Source organism: Myripristis murdjan, chromosome 1, assembly GCF_902150065.1.
Source record: "Myripristis murdjan chromosome 1, fMyrMur1.1, whole genome shotgun sequence".
In the NCBI taxonomy this organism is placed as follows: Eukaryota; Metazoa; Chordata; class Actinopteri; order Holocentriformes; family Holocentridae; genus Myripristis; species Myripristis murdjan.
In genome coordinates, this window is record NC_043980.1 from 9640935 (window position 1) to 9665330 (window position 24396).

Below are 24396 nucleotides of genomic sequence, written 5' to 3' on the forward strand. Positions count from 1 at the left end.
GGATTTCCAGTCCGGCAGCTTTCATTTAGCACCTCTGTCGAGCCCATAACCAGACATGTTGCTATGACAGGCCGTGGCAGAGAACGGCTCCCTCTCTGTTTGCAAGTCCAAAGGTAGAAAAACGTTGGTCAATGTTTCCCAAACCCAGCTCGGATCTGTCTAATGCATCAATAATGCATCAATAGTCATAGAGTTCTCTCTATGCCCTGGTTGCTAATGGATTAAAACGAAAATAAACCCACAAAGCCATAGCTTTATGGGCATAAATTAAATCTGTTTGTCCTCTTCTCCTTTTGTTGCGTGATCATACATCCCGCAGGGCATCTTTGTATCTGAAAGGCAGGCAGGTAGGAAGCCTGTTTGGTGACGTCTCCAGTCAACACCCAGCAACAGAGATGCTCTCATTTAGCTCCCCTGCAAAGGTAAACCTAATGGGAATAATGCATGGTGGGGCTATTTGCATAGGCTATTCATTCTCTGGAGTCCCTTTAGTTTTCCATGCAAACAGGGAACCTGGTTTTGCTTTACATTGTATTCGATATTAGCAGATTCATTAGAGAGTGTGTATTGTGGCCCTAATCTTTTAATAGAGGGAGAAACAGTGGACAATATGACAATATGTATGCAGGCTGAACCCGAAAGCAGACCAGGCAGGCAAGCTAAGGTGAAACAAAGTGATTTATTCTGAATAAGATGTTGAAGTAGAGGTGAAGGTTGGCTGGTGCTGGGTCTGTGGTGCAGGGGGAATGAGACAGGCGGAGATCCGGGGCTTTGAGCAGACTGGCGGGCTCGGTGATTGGCAAGGCAGGCTGGCAGGCTCGTGAACACGTAGTTGCACGACGATCCCGCGAGGATCTTATGTGGCAGCGTGCAGGGTGTGTGTGTGTGTGTAGTGCAAGGCCTGATGATCTGGTGGCAGGCAGGTGCGCTGATAGCAGGAGCCGGATTAGCTGGGTAGAGAGGCAGGCAGGCGGGTCGAGCAAGAAGAGTGAGGGAGTGCAGAGAAGAGAGAGACAGGCGGGGAGGGGAAACAGGCAAAAACAAAAACACACCGAGGACACTAAAACGAGGCTGGATTGTGGCAGTAAACATTAAATCCATTCCATAACTCTGCCCCAAGGCTGATTTTTCCACATGGAAACCGATGAACAGGTAAACATTTATTGATATTTTCATTTAATAACAGGATCTCTCCTACAAACAATAAAAAACATACAAAAAAACCCACCAAGCTTCCTCTCATATCTGTACCATCATCAAACTTGGCTTCTTCCTCCATATTCTAGCTGTGTTGTAGGCAGTTATGTCAACATCTATCAAACCTGTTCATGTTTATGTGTTTACAATATCCGGTTCAGGCCCCGGCTCCTCCAGAGAGCGTGTCAAAGTGTCGTTGACCAAGACACAAATGCAATTTGAAAAGTTCAAATTGCATTTTAACTTTTTTCCTTTGATTGAAAAGTTTGTTTGTTTTTTGTTTTGTTTTGTTTTTTGGATTGAAATGAGTTACTATTTGATTGAAATTTTTTTCTTTTGATTGAAGTAATCTTTTTTTGTGTTTGGGCCATATTATGGGTAGGACATTTGTGTGAGTGTTTGTGTCTGATAATGGGTGAGCGTGAGGCACTTGAGTTTTGAGTCGCTGGTAGATAAGAAAAGCGCTACATAAAGTCCAACTGCAGTCCATCCATCATCACAGGCAAGCTTCTCTCCCTCCAGGACGTCCACACGGTGTGAGGAAGACCCGGAGGATCATCAGCGCCCCCTGTCATCCAGTCCACATGCTGTGCTTCCTCCAGGCAGGAGGAACTGAAGCCTCAGGGCCCCAACCAGCAGACAATCAGACTGTTCAACACCGACAGCTGAGCACCAAGGTGATTATAGCTACCTAAAACTAAACTAAAAACTGTATGAGGAAACATTTTAGTGAACTGAAATAAGATAAAAACTAGACTTTAGGGGAAAAAAACGAACTGAAACAATACTGTGCACTTACAAAACTAACTAAAATAATGACAAACACCTGACAAACAGCACCCATATTAGAATAATAATGTCCTAGACCCATGAAACACTGCCTGTCCTGAGCTCCCCCTCCACACACACCCCGCCCCAAGACTCACCCCGCATGGACCGACTCTACTTCCTCCCTGCCTACTGGCTGCAGCACCAAAAAAAAAAAAATGCCATCCCTTGTGATTTTGTTTGCAGTTTATTTAATGAACAGTGGACAATACAAAGGTTAAAGATACATTCACCATATAAACCAAACATAAACTATAAACCATCTTGTACTGTATAGAGGAGACAATAATTTAAATCATTCTTGCTGTCAGTGACTGTCAGTGCAGCTACAGGAAATCAGATATTATCTAACATACTTATATGAAAATAGAATTGCTTCATTGATAGTCTTAGCATTGCATCAGTAAATATTCAAGTGTGTCAGCTGAATATTTCAGTTGACTGTCAGCAAATGTAAAAAAAAAAAAAAAAAAAAAAAAAAAAAAAAAAAGCTTAAAAAAATCCTGCAGCAAATGAAACTGCATTGGAAATAAGTGGGTTTAGCTCATCCCACTGGCAGATTTTGTCAAATGTTTTAGGAAAACAAGACTTATGAGATGAGGTGACATGTTAGGATGTACGTTACATGTCTGCTGAGGCAAATCTTGTTGACAAATTGACATCTTACAATGTTGTAGAGAGTAAACAGTGGGCTATCGAAATAAAATATTACTGAAAATCAGAGGTCACTGCCCCTTCAACGGGTATGGATATATTGGTGTACTGAACACAGTACTCACCAACTTTTTAAATAAATAAATAATATCTCAGCAGTCAAATAAATGATTCTGCCTGCATGTATGTTTTGAGGCTGCAGCTTGAAAGTTCAAGGAATCAGAATTGTTGACAATGAAAAATAAGTATATAGGTGAACGAAAAACAGATAAACCACATGCAAGGCTATTCATCATGAGCAACAAAAGCCTTATGCAAAACACAAGTAGACATTGCCTATACATTTTTTATAAACAAAACAGAAGTTAAGGAGAAATTCAGGTTATAGTTCGAAATCAGATATATTCATACCCAGCTCACATTCAAATGCTTAAAAAAATACATCAGATTTTTTTTTTTTTTTTTTTTGTCACTGTATTTTTACAAATGAACAATAGATGAAGTAAATGGGTATGAGGTGGTTGAAAATATTCTCTCAATGAATATACGTAATGTTCCACATCTGACTTCCTGAGCACAGGAGGTTTGGAAGTGATGTCCATCCATTTTATGCTGCAGCCTGTTAAAGATGTGAACTGACAAATAACCAGCGTTTGTCAAAACAAATGAGGAACGAGGACATTTCAAGTCCGTCCTTCTTCCACTTTAATCAAGCTGCTTTATCCTGAGTGATGGAAGCTGATCTGCTCGCAGAAACAATATCAAAGTGACATGCGTCTTTGGCGTTCAGTATCGAACGCAGAATACTGACGTTTCCATGTTGTTATATTGATATGCTGCACACACTGCATGCCACAGAGTGCAGTAGAGCACTGACGTTCAAGCCTACTGAGCAGATTTGCTCTCATGCCTGTGCCCCTTTCACTGGCATGTATCCACCACCAGAGGGCTCTATTGGCCCGGTAGAAGCTGTCAGAGCCAGCTCCTCTAGCACATGACCTGGCAAAGGTCCCGGCACTGAACCCAGTCCTGGACTGGAGAAATTCAAGGGCAGTGTGGTGAAAGAGGGCAGGGCGCATCGGAAGGCGCTGGAGGGAGGAAACCAGAACGCTTCGGATGTCATGGGCCCATCGACGTCCTCCAAGCTCTCCTGACTGACCTGCTCCTCTCCTTTGCTGCCTATTCCTGAATCCGGGCTCATGAGGCCGCAGCGCTCAGCCTGGAGCTTCTCTACTCGCTCGTAGTCTGAGCACACCTGAATAGACCCTTTACTGAAACCACCACCACAGCTCATATCGCCGAGCAGCCTTCGAAGATCTGCCTCATTTCCCTTCATTTCCTCCATCCCCTCCTGTTGCTGCCCATGGACATCGGTCATACTGATGCTATCCGCTTCCTCTAGGCTCTCCTCGCTGACCTGCTCCTCCTCGAAGCTGCCCATGCCTGAATCTGAGCTGTGGAGCCTGCAGCGCTCAGCCTGGGGTTTCTCAACCCGCTCATAGTCTGAAGACATCTGCATAGTCTCACCACTCTCACTAGCTTTGGATAACAACTGTAGAATTTCTAAGTCTTCCCTCTGCTTCTCCTCTCTGTCCATCCCTTCTTTTATGCCTTCTTTTTTACCTACAGCAGGCCCATAAGATGAGTCGGGGGCACAGGCCTCCAAAGTCCCACTGGTGAGAGAGGAGAGAGGGGCCGGGCACAGTTTGGAGTAACTGGGGTTGGAGTAACTGGAGTTGCCTGACTGGCAGCTGTTATCCCATCTCTTTTTCTCTAGCAGTGCATCTTCTGGCCAGGAGGGGGTGATGGCGTCCAAAACGTTGGTGACCTCTACGGAGACGATGTCCACTGGCTTCAAGAACGCGTGGAGGGACTCGCTGGTAAACTGAGGACTCAGCCAAGCCTGGAGGAGAGAGTCGACGATGAAGACGATAAATCAAAAAGGTAAGAAATACAGAAGAGAAACATGCACTGGAATATAAGACTATAAAAGCTGTAAGTAGCAAACCTGGGAATTTTGTCAGTCCCGTAGGAGGTTTTAAGGTATTTGTATTTTTATTTTGTTTCCTCCTCATATCCTATCATATCTTAATCATTTGATGTCTCATGAGTAACTTTTGCCGTTTGTTATCACTTCTATCTATGTTGGCTGTGTTGCAGCAGGCTGTCCTTATTTTTACTTTTTATGTGTTATGGACTCTCGTTCTAACACATTTTTACATTTTTTTTATTCAGTTTGGATCAAACTTGACGGGTTTGGCAGGCGTCACATCGGGACCCTCACTGTTGTTTGTTTCAAATTATTCAAAGGTCGAGATCAAGGCTGGACATCAAAGTATGCCATATGACCTAAGGGGCATACATTATATACCAAAACAGAGAACATAGCATCTGCCTAAGTGTTTTTCCTAGTTTTATAGTACAACATGCATTCCCTCATTGCCTGTCAAATCCTTTATGCGATGGCTGAAGGAAAAAATTCTAATGCTCACCTGGAAATTTCCATTACGTTGGAAGAACTTTTCCGGGTCTGGTATGGGAGGACCTTTGATCTTCTTTACAATGTAAACCCTGATGGATAGAGCAACAATTTGAGTGCCAAGTTGACAGACCAAACGGTGTTGTTGTTGAAGAAATAAGACAGATCGGGACAGGGTCGGACTGGGAACAAAATTCAGCCGTGACAATTTTCACCTGGACTGGCCTCCCTTTTCCCCAACTTAAGCACTTATGAGATGCATAAAGCAGTATCAGGCTATTTATAACATATAGGCTAAGCAGCAGGTATCAGGTTGGCACCCTAACAACAGGTGTACCTACAGGGTTTCATAAAATAAAATATTAAATAAATCTCCAAGAAACAGCCTAGAGGAAAAGTCGGCACCCCAAGAGGCGCACTTATTAATTTCACAATGGGTCAAATTTTTTCCCTACATTTTTGTCCCCACATTGCTGGCATTGAAGTCCACTAGTGGGCTGGCCCATCTGGCATTTGCCAAAATTGACCGATTGCCAGTCCGAGCCTGGATCGGGATAATCCCCACAGGTTGGGGTAGATTATATTTAACACATTTTTGCATCACAGGAGACACAGGTATCATGGAGAAATAGTTGCTTGTTGTGTCTCTTGGTCATGCTCTCCTCTTACTCACCAGGTGTTTTTCTTGGTCCTGAAGAAGATGACAATCAGACAAATGGCCAGCACTACGCCTGCACCACCGATGATCAGAGGATTATTCCAAGGATCAGGATCTGACAACCACACAAGAAAGAGCAAGTCACATTAGCCAGAACGTTATTTCACTTTCGAGGCCAAACCTGTGCTGTGTGCAAATGGTTTTTAAGGAACAGTTCACTCAAAATACAAAACAAAGGCACCCACCCAGATAGTTTGGGCAAGGATACTAGTCTGCCTCCGTTCAGGCCAAATACAGTGGGGCTGGATGGTCAAAAATGTACATGTGAAAAACTCTACTGCAAAAGCTCTTTCCAAAACCACTAACACCAATTCCCAGCGCAACAGAAGAATGAAGAATTTTGGGAACTATTTCCTGCCAAAGAACATGAGCAAGCACTATCTATCCATGTCCATGTTCCTTATGGGTGAATAGATACAGTTTGCTTGTGTTCTTTGTCAGGAAACGGTTCCTAATGAAACTCTTCCCCTTACCTGAGGCCTGTGGACCATGTCAGGTATCTGTGTCATCGTTTTTGGAAAGAGCTGTTGCTGATGAGTTTTTCACAGGTACATTTATGACAGGGTGAGCTCGAGAAGCGAATGACCCCTCCAGCTCCACTGTGTTGGGTTGAAGGGAGGCAGCGAAGACCACGGCAGACTGGAAACCTCGCTAAATCACACATAAATTATAGGAAAATATCTTTTTCTTCTTTTTTCATCCTGATCAGTCATTCTGGCCCCCTCCTGCTCCCCTTCACAGTTCCCCTACTGCTCTACACAAGGCTCTGCACTCCACTCTTATTCTCCTAACTTACCTCATTACATTAGTATATAGTGTGTTATCCTATGTGATGTATTTTTATTATATTTATACTATTTCTAGTATGTTATTATATCTTGTTACACTTTGACAGCATAAGATATTAGATTCAAGACAGTGATTTAAATGTGTAAGATCAATTTGTGGATTATTAGATCATCATTGGCATTAACCTGAGGGGCTAAAAAAAAAAAAAAGTGGTGTACCATCCAATTTGAAACTAGTCTGCCTATAACCCGTGACTTTGTTCAGCTAAATCTAGCTGGACCTGTTCACATTTAGCAGTTTCACACGATAAACAGTTTCATTACATGTTGGCTGGCGCTGGACTGTCTTCCCTATGGGTGATACCCATGATGCAGTGGGACTCCAGTCGCTCCAGGCATGTTGGTAGTCTTCGTCGTGGAGCTTGACTCGAACCCGCATATCGTAGCTCTCATCTTTTACCAGTTGTTCTTCATACAGCTGAGCCTGGCAGTCTGAAGTACACTGAATGTCGTTTTGGAGTATCGTAGTGGCATCCTGGCAAAGGAGAAATATGTGGACATTCACAATGCTGGTATCAACATTTCTGTGTGTCCTGTCTTGACTCTTTCTCTTTCTCTCCATCAGCTTTGGCCTCACAGTCCCACACAAACTCTCTTGCCACTACTTCTCCCTCCCTTTCTCTCATACGGCACACCAGCGAGCATCACCACTGAGGGTTGCTCTTCCTTTTCTCTTCATAAATAAACTCAAATGGAGTTGACAAAGGAAGAGGCAAAGTTTTTCCTACACTCGCAAGTCAAGGATCCATTCTATCATCCATTACTGCAAAAACTCAAAATCTTACCAAGATTATTTGTCTTATTTCAAGTCAAAAATGTCTTATTTCTAGTCAAAACATCTCATTACACTTAAAATAAGACATGATCACCTCAGAAGTAAATTGTTTTTAGACAATTTTCACTTGTTTCAAGTGAAAATTCACTTGAAACAAGTGAAAATTTGCTCGTTTCATTGGCAAAATTTGCCAGTGGAAAAAGTGAAAAATCACTTGAAATAAGTGAAAATTAGCTAGAAACAAGAAACAAATTTTGCCAATGAAACAAGCAAATTTTCACTTGTTTCAAGCAAATTTTCACTTGAAACAAGAGACAATTGTCTAAAAACAAGTTACTTCTGAGGTGATCAGTGTAATGAGATATTTTGACTAGTAATAAGACATTTTTGGCTTGAAATAAGACAAATAATCTTGGTAAGATTTTGAGTTTTTGCAGTGTACCTTACAGTGACTCAAAAAATCAATGTATCTTCAACAGTCTAACCCAGACTGTCTCACACACCGCACACAACACACACAGACATGCTGTGTCACACACACACACACTAACATATACACTCACGTTCCATGATTCTGTGCATTGTTTCCATTGGAGCTCGAAGTCGTACACTTTAAAACTAGGGTTCCTGGGCTCTTCAGCAGACCAGGAGATGGAGGTAAAGTTGACCTGCGGCCTCCCTGGAGGATATAGCTTTACTGCAATATTGCACACACACACACACACACACACACACACACACACACACACACGCACGCACGCACACACACACCATAATTTTAGCATTCAGGTGCAGTTCCCAGACCTGGGTATTGCACTATAGGGAGTAATGTTTCTCCACAGTAGGCTATATGCTACGTTATCCATTGTACTCACTGAAGCAAGGTATCTCATAGTCGATGCTGATCACGGATTCATTCAGAGACTCACATCTTATTGTGATGGAATACGTGTCAAAAGGAGTAAAGACCTGAGAGAGTTGAAAATAAATGAAATTACTTGTTAAACATAAGACAACAACAAGATGATGAATGAAAAGGAAAATGAGCTATCTTTGTGTGGAAAACTGACTTCATCTCAGCTTTGACCTTTGCACTTTTTATCTTTTTTTTTTTTTTTGCCTGGCCATACAGTTCGGGAGCTCATCAACAGGTCATGCTCCCTGTGACAGAGCAGGTAAAAGGCCTCAAATGCAAACGTGAACGTTGTATGAATACATACAGTATATACTTTCTGTCCAAAAAGCGATATTCTTAAAAATCACTGATGGTGAAGTAAATAGGAAACAGACTTTTTTTTTTTTTTTAACTGGCTGGGCTAATGATAACAACAACAATGATGATGTTTTGATGCTCACACTCACATAGACGTCGCTGAAGGTCATGGAGCATTTCCTCTGAGCTGATCCGGAGGCGTCAGCAGGCGTCAGTTTACAGGAGGACCTGTGTGTTTTTTTAAAAAAAGTCACCCTTCATTTCATATGCTATGTGCACAGAATACCATGCAGGTATGTGTGTATGCATACAGTTATGTGTATACAATGTGTGTGTGCACTATATCAATGTGTCTGTCTATGCAGATACTTTTGTACCTTTTATACCTTAAGTTTGACTCTTTGTCTTTGGCATAGACCGTGCAAAGCCTGTCTCTGTGCTCCGAGCTGTTCCACACACAGGTGATGATGTTATTGAAGTCGTTGAAGCACTCGAGATCTGCGAGAGGCAAAGGACATGAGATGTCAGGTGTTTCATCTTGGAGCTGCGACTGCATTTTGTTTGTCAGTTTTATCTCTCTTCATCAAAAAAGCCCCTAACATCTGCCGCTAACGATGACATGCCCAGTGTTTCCAGTAATAAAGTCGATCGATCACCTACAATTAAAGCCCACACTCTTTCCACAGTTTATGTTCATGCACAAGTCTATTCTTAATCATAGACCAAAACAAATCATGCAGTCATGCTTTTGCATTGTCTTTTTGTTTGTCTGAGATTTTCATTTCAGTGAGGCTGCCTGGTTTTTAAAAATAGATCCTCTCCACTTCTGCCAGTCCCAACGTAAAGCTGATCATCACAGTAAAACTGCATGCTGTACGGACACACTTCAAAGTAGCTCAAAACCTTTATTTTAAATTCTAGCGGAGATCTCGAGGTGTCCAAAGATACCAAACATGTCCTGCTGAATTACAGGGAAATGTGTTCAAAATGGTGCACAAGACGTCTAGATTTTTACTATTTAATGTTATGAAAAAAGCAAAGCCCTAAAGCAATGGCATCTTGGCTGTGAATGTTTCACTCAGCAACTTGTTTCAATCAGCAGATGCAGAGTATTATGTGACACTGTGGTACAATATGGGATTTTTTAAGCTACTGAAGGGACAGTCACAGTCAACCAATGAATCGATGGATCAATCAAATACTAACTTTCATGAAGGCGGCTGGGACAGCCCACGCCTTCGCCGACTTGAAGCAGAACAACAAGGAGGCACAGCAGACGGACTGTCTTTTCTCTCTCCATCTGGGATGAAGGTGTCAGACCACAGGGACCGGGTGAGTGGGAGAACGGGAGTTTCGAGAGGTGTTGCGTTCCGCTGGGCGTGGGGCGAGCTCTCACTGCTTTCTTCTTCTCATCCTGCAAAGAACAACAGATACAGCTGCTGACATGTGGCACAGATGTGGTGAGCAAAGGGAGTGGAGGTGCTGTGTTTTTTTTTTAGTTTGCGGTGTTCCTATGTCCTAGTTATTTCTGCATTCGGCCCCCTGTGCAGAAACGGTCACACACACACACACACACGTTCACAAACACACCCAAACCACTTGGCATCACCACAGACACTTACACACACTCAGAACCTGCAACACCCACAGGTGATCTGAAAAGCAGAAACGGCAGAGCAGAAAGCAGAAATTGCTTCTGACCCTTCGACTGTCGACTGTCCACTTCCAGGATTCAGACGAAGCACCTGTTACGTTGCCATGGCAACACCGAAACCAACCTTACCCGCATGACACACAGTCTCACTTAAATGCACCAGATTTGGTTTGAAAGTGTGAGAAAATACCCACTGAGATGAAATTATATTATAAAGTGACGCCTGTTGACCCTAGTAAGGAAATATAGATACAAAAACACTAAAAAAATACAAATATTTCAAGCACGAAAATCAGCTCAGCACTGGCTTTAGATATGTGACTTACCTGGTCATAAAGATGCACAGGATCTGCCTTGAAGTAGCTGCTTCATTCCCTTTAACGCAGTCTAAAAAAACACAGACATTTCATTGCTTGAGAAACTGATTCATCATAAGGAGAAAAGCGAGCGGATCAATGATAACAGTCTTAGAAGGTCACTGCTAAGAATATGAGTCAGATTACTCTTTTATCTTGCCGTGGTGTGAATCCACTCCCCCTCTTCCTCCCACAAAGCCAAGAGCACAAACCTGATGCTATCAGGTCAGTTCATTTCTGTTGATCTGAACGAGCTTACACCTTCCTCAAGTGTATTACTGCAGCCTCTAAATAAGTGCATGTTTTAATGTGACGTTTGCCAAGTGTTCACATTTTTAAAAGCTATTGATTTACACTATGCTGCATTTCAATGGAAAAAAAAAATACCGTCCACAGCGCTGACCTAAAATTCTCCACAACTCTGACATCATCATATTACCCCACTACAAGGATGTGCACACATGCAGTGGCCAGCTCCATATGTCAAAGTCTGCGTGTCAGAGTTTGTTCTCTTTTCTGCTTACATGACATGACGCTTGTTCTCTTTTCTACTGCAAAAATGTCCTTCACGGCAAACCATAAGGCAATAATAAAAGTGCTCCACACACACGCACACACACACACACAGGGGGCTTCACCTTGACATGAACAGGTGATCACCGCCGAACCACATGGTGACATTTACTCTGTCAAAAACAGGATGAGTTGTGTTTGCATGCATGTGTGAATGTGGATGTTTGTGCCAGATAGGACTTGTGGTGATTGCTGCCCCCTGAGAAACACACACACACACACACAGCTTCACAGTGTGACCCCACAGTGTGAGTCCTGAGCACAGGAATAAACATCAAACACTTATTGTGCAATGCAGTAAACACTGTTCATAAAGGAAAAGTGCGTTAACTGCTGTTTTTGTCATGTATGGGTTTAGCCTACCACTTCCACATTTCATAATCTTTACAGCTGTAATTCATAGCATTTTGAAATGCACTAAGTGAGTTTCTGTTTTGCTCTGTGGCTGATTAATAGTGATGTAACCTCCACTCAGTACCTGGAAGCTTTTATTTACTGGTCTAAGCGCTCTTTCTCAAGAACGTCCACATCCTTTAGGGCACCCAGGAAGCAGTGGTCAGTGTAAATAGAAGCAGAAGTGCAGAATTTGCAGGGTGTGTATGCATATTAAAACATGACATAAGGCTGTGGTCACCAGCTGATCACTTAGTCACATATAAAGAAATGTGAGTAAAAGGAGCATCACTGGATGAGGTGTGGAGAGACATGCGCTAAGGCATGTATTTGTAATTACTAATTATTATTAATAAATTATGAATAAATGGCTGTGTTGAGGAGGATTTTGCAAGATGGGTTTTGGCACGTCAGCTTCTCAAACCTCCTCGACTTTTACGGTTTGCATGAGCAGCGACTGCGAACAAGGAAATCCACCTTCAGAGACTCTAACTTCATTAACAGAAAATCCATGGAGAAAAATGTCACTGTGGATCTGCAGCTGACCTCCGGGAAGTGTGCAGCAATAAGAGCTTATATTCAAAGAGTTTGTGCAATGCAGTAAACACTGTTCATAAAGGCAAAGTGCGTTAACTGCTGTTTTTGTCATGTATGGGTTTAGTTTGACAGGATTTTGAATGAATAATTGCATGAATAAGTCATAATTCATCTTTTTGTATTGGCTCAGCGCTGTCATTCTGAATGACACACGATTGTCTCACACCTCTGAGTCAACTCATTTTGTTTCATTTCAGCGATAAATGGCCTTATTTAAAGATCTGACTGCGCTTGACGAACTTTATCCATGATGACACTGGTGACGCTCATGGAGTCACTGTCATGCCGGCAACACAAAACGTTTTCAGCCCCACAGCCTCCATCTGTTCGTACCAAGTAACTGTGAGAGAGGTGCTTCTACTGAAAGGAGTTTGAGTAAGAGGAGATGACAGTAATCAACAGTCAGCAACATCAGAGCTTCATCACGCACGTAATGTCCGCTGAGAACAGTTACAGAACATTTGAAACATTTTTAATCATCATTATTGTTAATAATATTATTATTATTGTTCACAAAGTACAACTACGGAGCCCCCAGGGGTCGGCGGAGAAAAAAAAAAAGTACATTTGTACTAAACCTCTGTACGCACAGTTTCTAAGGGCATGGATAAAGTTTGTAAACCAACAGAATCCTAAATTGAGATTATAAATTTACTTGATCTGTATTTTAAAAAAACAAACAAGCAAAAAACCCTTTAAGCAGAGAATTAGAAAAAGATGCCAGTCCTTGGTTGCAGACAAACACTCGGCTGATATACGGATTTCTCCAATGTGACTTTTGATTTACGCCACAAATTTTTGATAACTGGTTAGAGGCTGAACGACAGTCCTACTGGATTTGTTTATGTTTCCATGGTTACAGCCCTGGATGCTAGCTACAGCTGTTTCTATGGTTACAGTCCGGTTGAGCTACTAGAAGTATATACATTGCTTAAACTTGTACAAGGATACAAGGAAGTTTATTGGTCATTATACAACAGGTTGTATAGTGAAATTAAAATGTGGTTCCCTCTTGATTGATTAATTGATTGTATAAAAAATAGAATTATTAAGCATGGAGGAGTGCAGATGGCGCATTTAGTAGTCTCACAGCCTGAGGGAAGAAGCTGCTCTGTAGTCTGGTGGTACGGCAGCAGATACTTCTGTATCTTTTGCCTGACGGCAGCAGGGTGAACAGGCTGTGGCTGGGGTTGTAATAAACCTCCTTTAGGATCAATACTTTGTGTCAAGTTCTCACTGTCTTTGGGGGGTAGCCGTACATTACTCAGGTTAACACAATAAATAAAACTACCTTTTGCAATAAAAACAGGTGATAATGTCACTACTGATGGGTAAATATGGTGATTTAACAGTAACTGCAGCCTACAGTGTGTGCCATCAGGCTGATGGTCCAGATCTGATTTGTTTCCTTAAAAGTGACAGATATATTATTTATGCCAGTGTGAACAGCGGAAAAATACACTGAAAAATGCACTTTATGTGCTGATTTGCTTCAATCCAAGCCCCCTTTTCCCTTTTTTCTGCCACCACGTGGACGGCAAAATTTGCCAGTGGAAAAAGTGAAAATTCACTTGAAACAAGTGAAAATTAAACAAGAAACAAATTTTGCCAATGAAACAAGCAAATTTTCACTTGTTTCACGTAAATTTTCACTTGAAACAAGTGAAAATTGTCTAAAAACAAGTTACTTCTGAGGTGATCATGTCTTATTTTAAGTGTAATGAGATGTTTTGACTAAAAATAAGACATTTTGACTTGAAATAAGACAAATAATCTTGGTAAGATTTTGAGTTTTTGCAGTGCAACAACTCAAGAAATGAGCAGCATGTTTGTTATTGATGTTGATGGCAGATATCTTGCCACGCTGATGTCCCACGCAAGGCAAAAAGATAAGATCTACAGGGGGAAAAAACCAAAAAACAAAACTCAGCTGCTGTGTGAGCGTAGGAAGCAGCACTCGGCCACCCAGTCCACCATCATCTTGCCAAAACTTGCAGTAATGGCTAACCGTGGAAACACTGCCAACGAATAATGTGTGACTCAATTCTGCAATTCATTATGATTACCCGGAAAAAAGCTTCAGATTTCTTTAACAGTGCCTCTGCTGAAATCTTTAGCCTACCACTTCCACATTTCATAATCTTTACAGCTGTAATTCATAACATTTTGAAATGCACTAAGTGAGTTTCTGTTTTGCTCTGTGGCTGATTAATAGTGATGTAACCTCCACCCAGTACCTGGAAGCTTTTATTTACTGATCTAAGCGCTCTTTCTCAAGAACGTCCACATCCTTTAGGGCACCCAGGAAGCAGTGGTCAGTGTAAATAGAAGCAGAAGTGAAGAATTTGCAGGGTGTGTATGCATATTAAAACATGACATAAGGCTGTGGTCACCAGCTGATCACTTAGTCACATATAAAGAAATGTGAGTAAAAGGAGCATCACTGGATGAGGTGTGGAGAGACATGGGCTAAGGCATGTATTTTTTAATTAATAATTATTATTAATAAATTAGGAATAAATGGCTGTGTTGAGGAGGATTTTGCTTCTCAAACCTCCTCTACTTTTGTGGTTTGCATGAGCAGCGACTGCGAACAAGGAAATCCACCTTCAGAGACTCTAACTTCATTAACAGAAAATCCAAGGAGAAAAATGTCACTGTGGATCTGCAGCTGACCTCCGGGAAGTGTGCAGCAATAAGAGCTTATGTTCAAAGACCAAACAAGTGACTCAATAAATAAATAAATACATTTAACATAAGGATCCTGGGGATTTACATTTGACCTGTCAGGTCTCCGAGCCCACGTGAACTGAGGCTGCAATTAAAAATAACAGCCAAAAGAGAGCAGAATAACAGCCAAGAGAGAGCGCTTGTTTCTAAATTTCAATACTGTCCCACAACACAGTCATAAATATAACTGTACACTAAACACAGGCATGAAAAGGGAACCTTGTGGGTAATTTTATATCCTGTTTCGTACTTTCTTACCCTTGCTGAAAACGTACGCTGCCCCAAAACTGCCGTGAGTGTCACCTCTGCTGGCAATGTGGAGGTTAAAGAGGCTTGTAACATGAACACTATCTGGTCAAATCATTGGATCGGGTCAGGAAGCTGAATTCGAAATGCTCTACTTTTCCTCAGCAGTTTCCACCAGTGGGTTCCTTGAGCAAAGTATTTGTCCCCCCAACTGCTCCAACAAACTCAAAGTACAAGGCTGTGGCTGCACCGGGAAAAATCCCACATGTGAATTTGTGGAAGTGTACAAATGGGAAACAGGATGTTGCTGGAAATGACCGCGTGATCGGTCAACTTTCCCTGCACAGAGAAAGACAATGCAATGAAAAATTTCTAGGAGGAGAGCCAAGAAATCATCTGTCATCCTAAAGGCGTGTGCTGTGCAGAGTTTAAATGCCTTTCTTTGTCAAGGATGATGCTAAAACTTCCTCACACAGATTTCCTGGATGCATATTCCATGTAATGTGTCGGTTATATCTCAGTTATTATTTATTTTCCAGTTTTCCCTTGGATCCTGCTCATATGACTTTGAAGGACAGGACTGATTACTTCTTCCAGACTGAAACTCTCAAACAAGAATTTGAACTCTACATAGCAAAAAAAAAAAAAAAAAATCACCTTAACAGTGAGTACGTGGCATTTAGTCTCACTGTGTTTTTATTGACACATTTAAGTTGATTTTATTTCTTGATTAAAGAAAAAAAAATCACTTTTTTGGCACTTGTTTGTCATTTGCTGTAAGAATACTAAGATGTAAAGTCTGGATCTGGGTTAAATATCTGTTAAACTGAACATTTTTGCACTCTAACCACAAAGTTGTTTTGTTTTTTTTCCATTTCCGTGCACAGGGGAAGTAACACGTTGCCGCTAATGATCCGGTCACCTGTTCTGACATGCTTTAATAAAGGTCAGGGTGTTTTTTTTCCGAGAATGTTCCATTATTCTGACAGGTGCACTTCCTGTACAAGCACTTCCTGTTCTTAATATAGTGTGACAGATATCACCTAAAGCTGCGCAGCCCCAAAGTTGCATGATTACTGCGTCAAACGTTTCTTAAAAAATCCTTTTTCGAGACATGATTCATGCACGATACTAAAAGAACAGGTTCTGTTCCCTCGCCCGTACAGCGCATTACAAAGACACACTTTATGTCTATCAGTTTTCTTCTGGTAACATGACTAATATCATGAGTGCTGCGTTCATATTAATAACAGTAAGTCACACTTTGAAGCATTTGGATGTTTTTAAAAAAATCCAACTTCTCCCTGCAGGATCTGGTGTGACACTAAACAAAAGGGCTCCGAAAAGGGAAGTTGAGATCATGTAAAAGTATCAGTCATGCTGCCTTTTATAAAGGGAAGTGGCCCTTTTCTGCTGCTGCCTTAATGCTCCTGTAATGTTGTTATGTTGTCATTGGCACCAGTAACAAGAGCATTATACTGATACTTCAATGGTAGGGGCTGTTTAAAGGAAAATGGGATTTTCCTTCTGTGAAAATGCAAAGGTCATAGTGAGATCACACCAATCTGACTCCAACTGCACCATTGTGCCGCGCTGTCCGACTTAGAGGGATTCGATCGGGATCTGAAGAGAAACGGGATTACATGTAATGAGGTTATACAAAACCTGACTTTAAAAATGTAACTATAATCCGGCTACAACAGTAGCCTCGGTTTGTGCCTGAAGGAGCCGCATGCAGCCCGAATGATGCATTAGACATATTTAATTTAACTAACTTTAATAATAACTTTTTTTTTTGAGTCAGTACCGATGCCTAACTTCTTATCAACCTGACTAATATAAATCATACTGGTCTTAGCATCAAAAGGTCATCGGTCGACTTTTAACTTGGTATCAGGTTTGGATCAGGTAGAGTCATACAAAAGCTGAATATTAACACTGGAAAGTCCAAATAAATACCTGGAATTGCACTGATCACATCGCAAAAAATATGTTCAAGCAATTCAGTGCAATTAATATGAAAGTAGAAAAGTCACGTACTTCAGTTACCGCAGTGGGAAAAGGCCAAGGACATGACATGATGAGCTGTGTAAGTGGCTAAATAGATGTTGATTATGTCATCAGCGGCAGAGGGTGATGATAATAATTCAAATTGTCGCGTTTAAGGTGGAATATGTTGATGAACTGCACATTTGATGGATTTTGGAGACGGAGTGATCAGTCTGTTGAGTTGCTGTGTGTCTCATCATTTTGTCATCAACCCTGACAAACTCCTGCCTGCCCTCTCCTGTCGGCTTCTGCGCCCCCACGTCTGACGCTGCGACCACCTTTTTCTCTGTCTCACCGGTGGACTTTTGACCTGGTTTGGCGTTTGGCGCATCAAACGAGGCAGCAGGCCACACTGCTGCCGTCCGCAGGGCTGCACCAACAGCGGGAAAAAACCTCACTGACGGGGTGCCACTTTGACTGAGGTGATCAGATCCAAACCTCTGTAGCTGTGGTCGCTATCTGTCTTCCTCTAACCCTATCTACCCGTACCTGGAGCCTGATCTCTTCTGTTTCATCTCTCTCTCTCTCTCTCTCTCTCTCTCTCTCTTTCTTGATCTCTTTTGCTTCTTTACCCTAAATGTCTTTGAACCTTCTTTAACAGTGACATTTGGAGTTTCCCTTATCCAGTCAAACAGAGAAATGAAACAGCTGACAGCAGTCTCTCTCTCTCTCTCTCTCTCACACACACACACACACACACACACACACACACACACACAAAAACCTCTCTCTCTTTCTAGCACACACACACACAAACACCCCTCTCTCTCTTTGTAACACACAAACACACACACATGCACACACACACACACACGCACAGGCAGCTATACAAAGCCACATCCTAACCCCCTCTTCCAAGAACGCTTCTGTTGTTCTAATAAGTCAAAAAAAAAAAAAAAAAAAAAAAAACCTCACACCAGCATGCCCACACTTCCTCTGTCGCATACACCACCCCCCCTCCCCCCTTTCCCCCTTCCCATCACCCCTTCAACATGGCCTCTGGGCAGTTAGGCTTTTTGCCTAGCTGCTGCATATGTACATGTGTGTGAGCGCACGTAGGTGTGTGTGAGAGAGAGCGAGAAAGAGAGAGAGAGATAGAGCGAGATATGGCCTCGACCTCAGTTTGTGGTGTAGTAGCTGATCTTATAAGGCCTGTTTGTTTCATGCCATCATCGCTGTGCTTCAGCTTTGTGTGTATGCACTACATCGCCTTATTTTATTATCTGCATATTAGTACTGCTGACTCCTGCCAAAAAATTTAAAAAAAGCCATAGCCTGGTATGAACCCTGCACTCGTCCATATAGACTTTCTGCCCTGCTCACCCTGTGTGTGAGTGTGAGTGTGAGAGCATGTGTGTGTCTGTGAGTTGCATGGTTTGGTGAATGTGAGACTCACATATTTCATAACTCACACATCTACACACGTCGGCCTCTCCACTTTCAGCCTGTGGTTAAACTCGCAGTTACACTTTCACATGTCGCTTGAAGTAAACTCTTGGACTGTGCCAGTGGTGACAGTGGGTTTGTCTTTGCAAACGCCTGCTGCGCCTTTGTTCAAACCCACAGAACTTTATTTTAACTTCTAGTGGAGATCCCAAGGTTTCCAAAGATACCAAACATCCCCTGATGAATTACAGGCAAATGTGCATAAAATGCTGCACAAGACATCCAGATATTTACTATTTGATGTATTGTTGCAGCCGTTAAACACTGACATCTTGGGTTTGAATATTTAACTCAACATAAGTGGCTTAAACGGAGCGCTGCAGCCACAGCAGCACATACAGAATGTGATCTTGTCTTTTTTTTTTTTTTTTTTTTTAGTAACAGTGAAGATAATAAATGAAGGCAACATCAGAGTCTAATTCAAGTTGTGTTACATTGCTGTTCTTTGTGTGCAGTGCAGGTATATGTGTGTGTGTGTGTGTGCACGGGGCAAGGAGGCCTCAAGAGTGAAATGGCAAGACAAACAAACACTAGCAACAGCTAAAAAAAAAAAAAAAAAAAAAAAAAAAAAAAAGAAGACAGAAAGCTGAGATGGTGCAAATTCCACTTTTGACCCCCTAACAAACGTCCGTCAGATCCTAAAAGTCAGGTTTCTCCTCTGTTTGCTGTAAAATCAGTGAAACATGAAGGTCCACAGGCTGTTTTCTTGCACGCTACGGCACCGCTGGACACTGCCTCTCTTGCCTTTGCAGTGGTATTTTCATGACATTTAACTTCTGATGACCTATAGTGATAACTGTAGCCACAACTGAGCAGTATAATAGCTAAATGATGTGTTCCACCTGTGCTGATAATATGCATGAAGGCCAGCTATTGTACATTCTGCCTGTTGTCCTGGTTGATGATATGCCTTGGTTACTTGTGCCTTTACTGCACTTTTGTTTACTTCTGGTAATAAACCAATGCAGGTTGATGGGGCAGGCTTGTGTCAGCTCTTTAGCTTGCTATTGCAGTGTTTTCCATCTGAGTATAAAGTTAATTGCTTGGATTTGTAAGTAAGTATATTGCCATTGTTGTGTGTGGTGTGCCTTTTGTATGGTGTGCAAAATCTCATCTCTTGCGATGCTGCATGCGTCTGCTCGAGTGTCGGCTTTCCTCCCGGTGTTTATCACCAAAGTGAATTGATAGTCTGTACGTTCACATGCACAGTGACCGACAGCGAGCGCAACAGGGGAATAACCTGTTGTTGCATCACCGGTATTACAAGTAATTACCGGTGAGACGTTTCACACTAAGCGCCACAGAGGCAGACAATGAAGCAACATTTCTGCGATCACAATGATCATGCATGAAAGAACAATTGTGAAAACGAAAAAGGGAAATAGGACAAGCTTGACAAAGCCGTCAAACAATACAGGTGACTCAAAAATGACTTCACCCTGCTGAGATTTCTTTCTAACCCCCGCATTTACTACAAATCAGTGAACTGGTGGCAAAACATGTTTTTCGTCTCCGGCCAGAGAGGAAAAGATGAGGCAGTACTGACATTGTGATGTAGTATCCTCTGACTACTTTTTGTCGGATTTCTACTCACATTAATCCAAATTTCACTGTCAAAATGAACCTCAACCTCGACTTCAACTTCAGCTTCATCTGCCTCACATCTGGTTGTGCAGCAAAGCAACATAACATCACTTTAGAAAAAGGCAAGAACGGTTCTTAACACTTTATAACAGGAGCAACAAAGAAACAGAAACGCAGGAATCACAGGTCATTTGTACAATTAAATTCAATTTTCAATTCAATTTCAAGGCGCTTTGCAGAAACCCAACAGATATCGGCCAAATGCATGGACCAAACTCTCCCCCAAGAGCCAGCACAGGGCGACAGCGGCGAGGAAAAACCCTTTAAACACGACCAGAAACCTCGAGCAGAACCCAAGCAGCTTATTACGAGCTGCAGTTATCTTTCAAAGTTAAACAACCTCTACCGGTCATCTGTAACAACAATGTGGTTGTACAAAAAGTGACAAAATCAGCACTGGGTGGTGGTTGGGTCATCCAGACACAGGACTTTCAACCTGGAGACCAGAATTGAATCTCTGCATGAAGCAAGTCCGGCGTTTGTCTCCAGGTGTTTTGTTTCGCTCCTTTCTGCATGTTTATTATCGTCTGCATGATGACAAAGATCCACTAAGCTTCCCCTCAACCTTAACAGAGTATTTTTGGTGCCTAAACTTAACCAAACTGCGCCCGTTTTCACACATGTGCACCACAGCTCTCTGCATATAATAATTTGGGAACACAAACGCCCCAACCTTAGCTATCTTAAACCATGATCAAACAGGTTTTGAATGCAGCCTGGGAAGCACCCCTTTTTAAAAAGGTTGTGCCTCAGCAGCTGCAAATCCCCTCCAACCCGAAGTGGCTCCCACTGGGGCCGTGGTGGGTTTCTAGGTGCTTCCCAGGATGCATCAAGTTGAAGTTGTGTTGCAGCTTGTATTTCTTCCAATGAATAGATGTTGAGTACGTTCAGCTTTCTTTTGTCATTGCTGCGCGACCAAGCTTTGTTCAAACTCACAGAACTTAATTTTGAACTCTAGCGGGGATCTCAAGGTTTCCGGTCATATCCTGCTGAATTACAGGGAAATGTGTATAAAACGATGCACAAGACGCGTGTATATTTTTGTATTTGATGTCTGATGCTGCAGCCATACAACAGGCTGGCATCTTACGTTTGAATATTTCACTCAACAATATTCACGTTCGCTAAATGGAGTGCAAGTACACAGCAATGGCTTTGATGTCACACTCCTTGCATTCAGTGTGTTTACCTGTGATTCCCACAAGAGCACCTTGTGCCTCATCATGCTCCCATGTGATCACAGCCTCATTCGTCTCCATATGGTGACATTTGCCGGCCCGTGTGTTTGCGTGACACATCATCTGAGTTTGGGCCATAAACTGCTTCCCTGCTGCACGAACAGGGAAGTGGGAGTGTACTGCCAGTAAATTAAGTCGATAGAGACCCTGCAGGTTGTTATTGACCAGCAAACACCACAATATAGGTAAGAGTGCAAACTATCACTTTAATGTGAGAGAGAGTCACAGGCCGACATGTAAATCAAGGGAACAGAAGGGGAATCATTTTTTATTTGTTTATTTATTTTTTATCTCTGTTGCTGTGATAATAACAATAATAATAATAATAATAATAATAATAATAAATTTTATTTGTAACGCACTTTACATTTAACAATCTCAAATTGCTACAGAGAGAAAGAAAAAAGATTAATTAATAGGATTAAAAGAACAATAAAATATTAAAAAGGAGAATCAGAATCTGTAATTCCCTCTGGCTGCCAGTAGGGGTCACATATAGGTTTTAATATCATTAATACTTAAGAACATATTAATGCATGTAAATGTGCCTGCTTTGAAATTGGAGTGGATCCCGCCAGAACCTTTTTTTTGTGAATTTTTTTCCTCTTTCACCCTCACACTGTTTCTTTCTTTTCTGCTCTCTCTCTCTCTCTCTCTCCCTCCCACTCGCTCGCTCGCTCTCCTCTCTCCCTCTCTTTCTCACTCCTCTTCCTCTCCTGCCTGCCCACAAAGTCTCTCACTTTCACCCCCTCCTCCCTGCCTCTCTCTACCTGCCTCTCTCTCTCTCTCTCTCTGGCAGATCTTTTTGTTTTTTTGCCGGCGATCTTTACAGAAAATCTGTCACTTCTGTCCTTTCTGAGGTCACTGTGAGTCTCAGACGCACGCTGTCACACGGCGCACCATGTGAGGGATCATGTCAAACATTTTCCATAAGTCAGTATTATGGCACAGACAGACAGGACACAAAAGCCGGAGCTATAGTTTGTTACCATTAATGAGGTTTTAATGGCTTGAAATCTCGTCCCAACATGAGAAATGTTGCCCTTACGTCTTGGTTAAGTCTGTTATCTGCTATCTCTAAAATCTGGAAGACCCAGGGAGTAAAAGCCTCAGCAATTCTCCAAAACCATCATCACCATTACGGAAAACTACCGGAACGTGTTTTCTGTTTATGATGTTTATCGTTTTTCTAACAGTGACCCCCTTCCACTTTTCTTTGAACGATATACGTCGTATTGTGGTATTACACAATATGAGCAGAATCAATGTGGTTTTTCATCACACACACACACATGCGCTCGCACACACGCACTCTCTCTCTCACACTCAGACACAGACACACACACACACACTAACACACACACACTAACACATACAGACTTACTTGTATTACATACTATATTGTTACTGCTTATGAGAATCTTCATTGGCTTCACTCCATAAAACCTCGCATTTTCCTCATCTTTACAAGGACACACACACACACTCACACACACACACACACACACACACACACACATGCTCTGACCTTCAAATTCAATTAATGACAACCTTGGTTCATTAAAACCCCTTTACAAATAAATCTGTCTAGATCATGGTTATTACTGCTGCTGTTGCATCACTTAGGACCAGACTTCTATCATTCACAAGAAAAAACATCATTCATAAGTCTCCGGTAATAATCATGGTGTCACAATGAACGTACCCGACTCAGAGTCTTTCTGCGAAGAGCCTTCCCCTCCACTTGACTGTTTCTTATCAGGCGTAGATGATAGATAAGTCCATAGAGTGAATCAGCCTGTAATGACAACTGGTTTCCTTTCTAGCTACAAACCTTGGTCTCGGTTGTAGCTGATCTCACGTCACATAGGAAGTGGAAAGGCTTGTAAAAAAAAAAAAAAAAAAAGAAAGAAAAAAAAAACAGTGGTTTGCGCGGTTGCACTTACGGTAGGCCTAGTAAGTAGGGTGAGCGCTACCTAAGGCTTACGTCTCCCCCAAAACGTGTGAAGCGGCGCTCATGGTGAAAACCCCTTTTTTGGTTGCCTTTCTCTTTCCGTTCTCCTTTTTCGAGCCTCGCTTTCTTTTTATCTCGAGCTTCAGGCCAAGAATAGCACGTGGTTGTTAAAGTGCTGAGGGGTTCGGGGCTGCTGTTGAAGGACTGCGGAGGAACACCTGACCCGCTGCTTCTGAACCCCGCACCACCCGCCGGTCCCGTCCGCGCCTCCGTCATCGGCTGTGCGGCCGAGTTTTGTCCAAATCCACACAACTTTATTTTAAATTCTAGTGGAGATCCCAGGGTTTCCAAAGACACCAGACATGTCCTGATGAATTACAGGGAATTTTCTATTTGACGTGATGATGCAGCCATAAATCATCAAGCATCTTGGGTTTGAATAACAAATAGCCTAGGTGTGATGTGGCCCCACAACCCAGCCCAGTCAGTGTCATCCATTTTTGATTTGATGGAGTTTCCTTGCTGATTACTCACAGACACATAGTCAGTATGTAAATCCTACACACCTCTTTTATTATTATTATTATTATTATTATTATTTAAGTGTTCAGTGATGATTTTTCTAAACATATCCTTCATTTACAGGCATTAGTGCATCCCATTGTTGAATATGTGAGCCATATTTCCCTGCTTTACGTTACTTTGGGTTTCCCATGAGAAGCTTTTTGTTTGTTTGTTTAAATTGTTCATATAGTATTTTTCTACATTCCTTGTTTATAATGTTTATATTGCTCTTTGGTTCTT

At 42.0% G+C, this 24396-nt stretch overlaps 1 protein-coding gene across 2 annotated transcripts; it reads right to left on the bottom strand.

Moving 5' to 3' along the window:
• Nucleotides 1–3193: 3193 nt before the first annotated feature.
• LOC115364855 (interleukin-2 receptor subunit beta) lies at nucleotides 3194–23438 on the bottom strand. 2 transcript variants are annotated; one of them, XM_030059611.1, is made up of 11 exons: nucleotides 23344–23438; nucleotides 10693–10753; nucleotides 9919–10126; nucleotides 9099–9210; nucleotides 8862–8940; nucleotides 8375–8468; nucleotides 8063–8196; nucleotides 6989–7199; nucleotides 5832–5931; nucleotides 5172–5250; nucleotides 3194–4582 (listed from the first exon to the last, which is right to left on the bottom strand). In XM_030059611.1, the coding sequence occupies exons 3-11, from the start codon at nucleotides 10010–10012 to the stop codon at nucleotides 3584–3586; spliced, it is 1902 nt and encodes a 633-aa protein (XP_029915471.1). In that variant the 5' UTR covers nucleotides 10013–10126; nucleotides 10693–10753; nucleotides 23344–23438; the 3' UTR covers nucleotides 3194–3583. The 2 variants fall into 2 exon arrangements, with proteins under 2 accessions (XP_029915471.1, XP_029915400.1); XM_030059540.1 differs by having other exon boundaries at nucleotides 9090–9210.
• Between the last annotated feature and the right edge of the window lie 958 nt (nucleotides 23439–24396).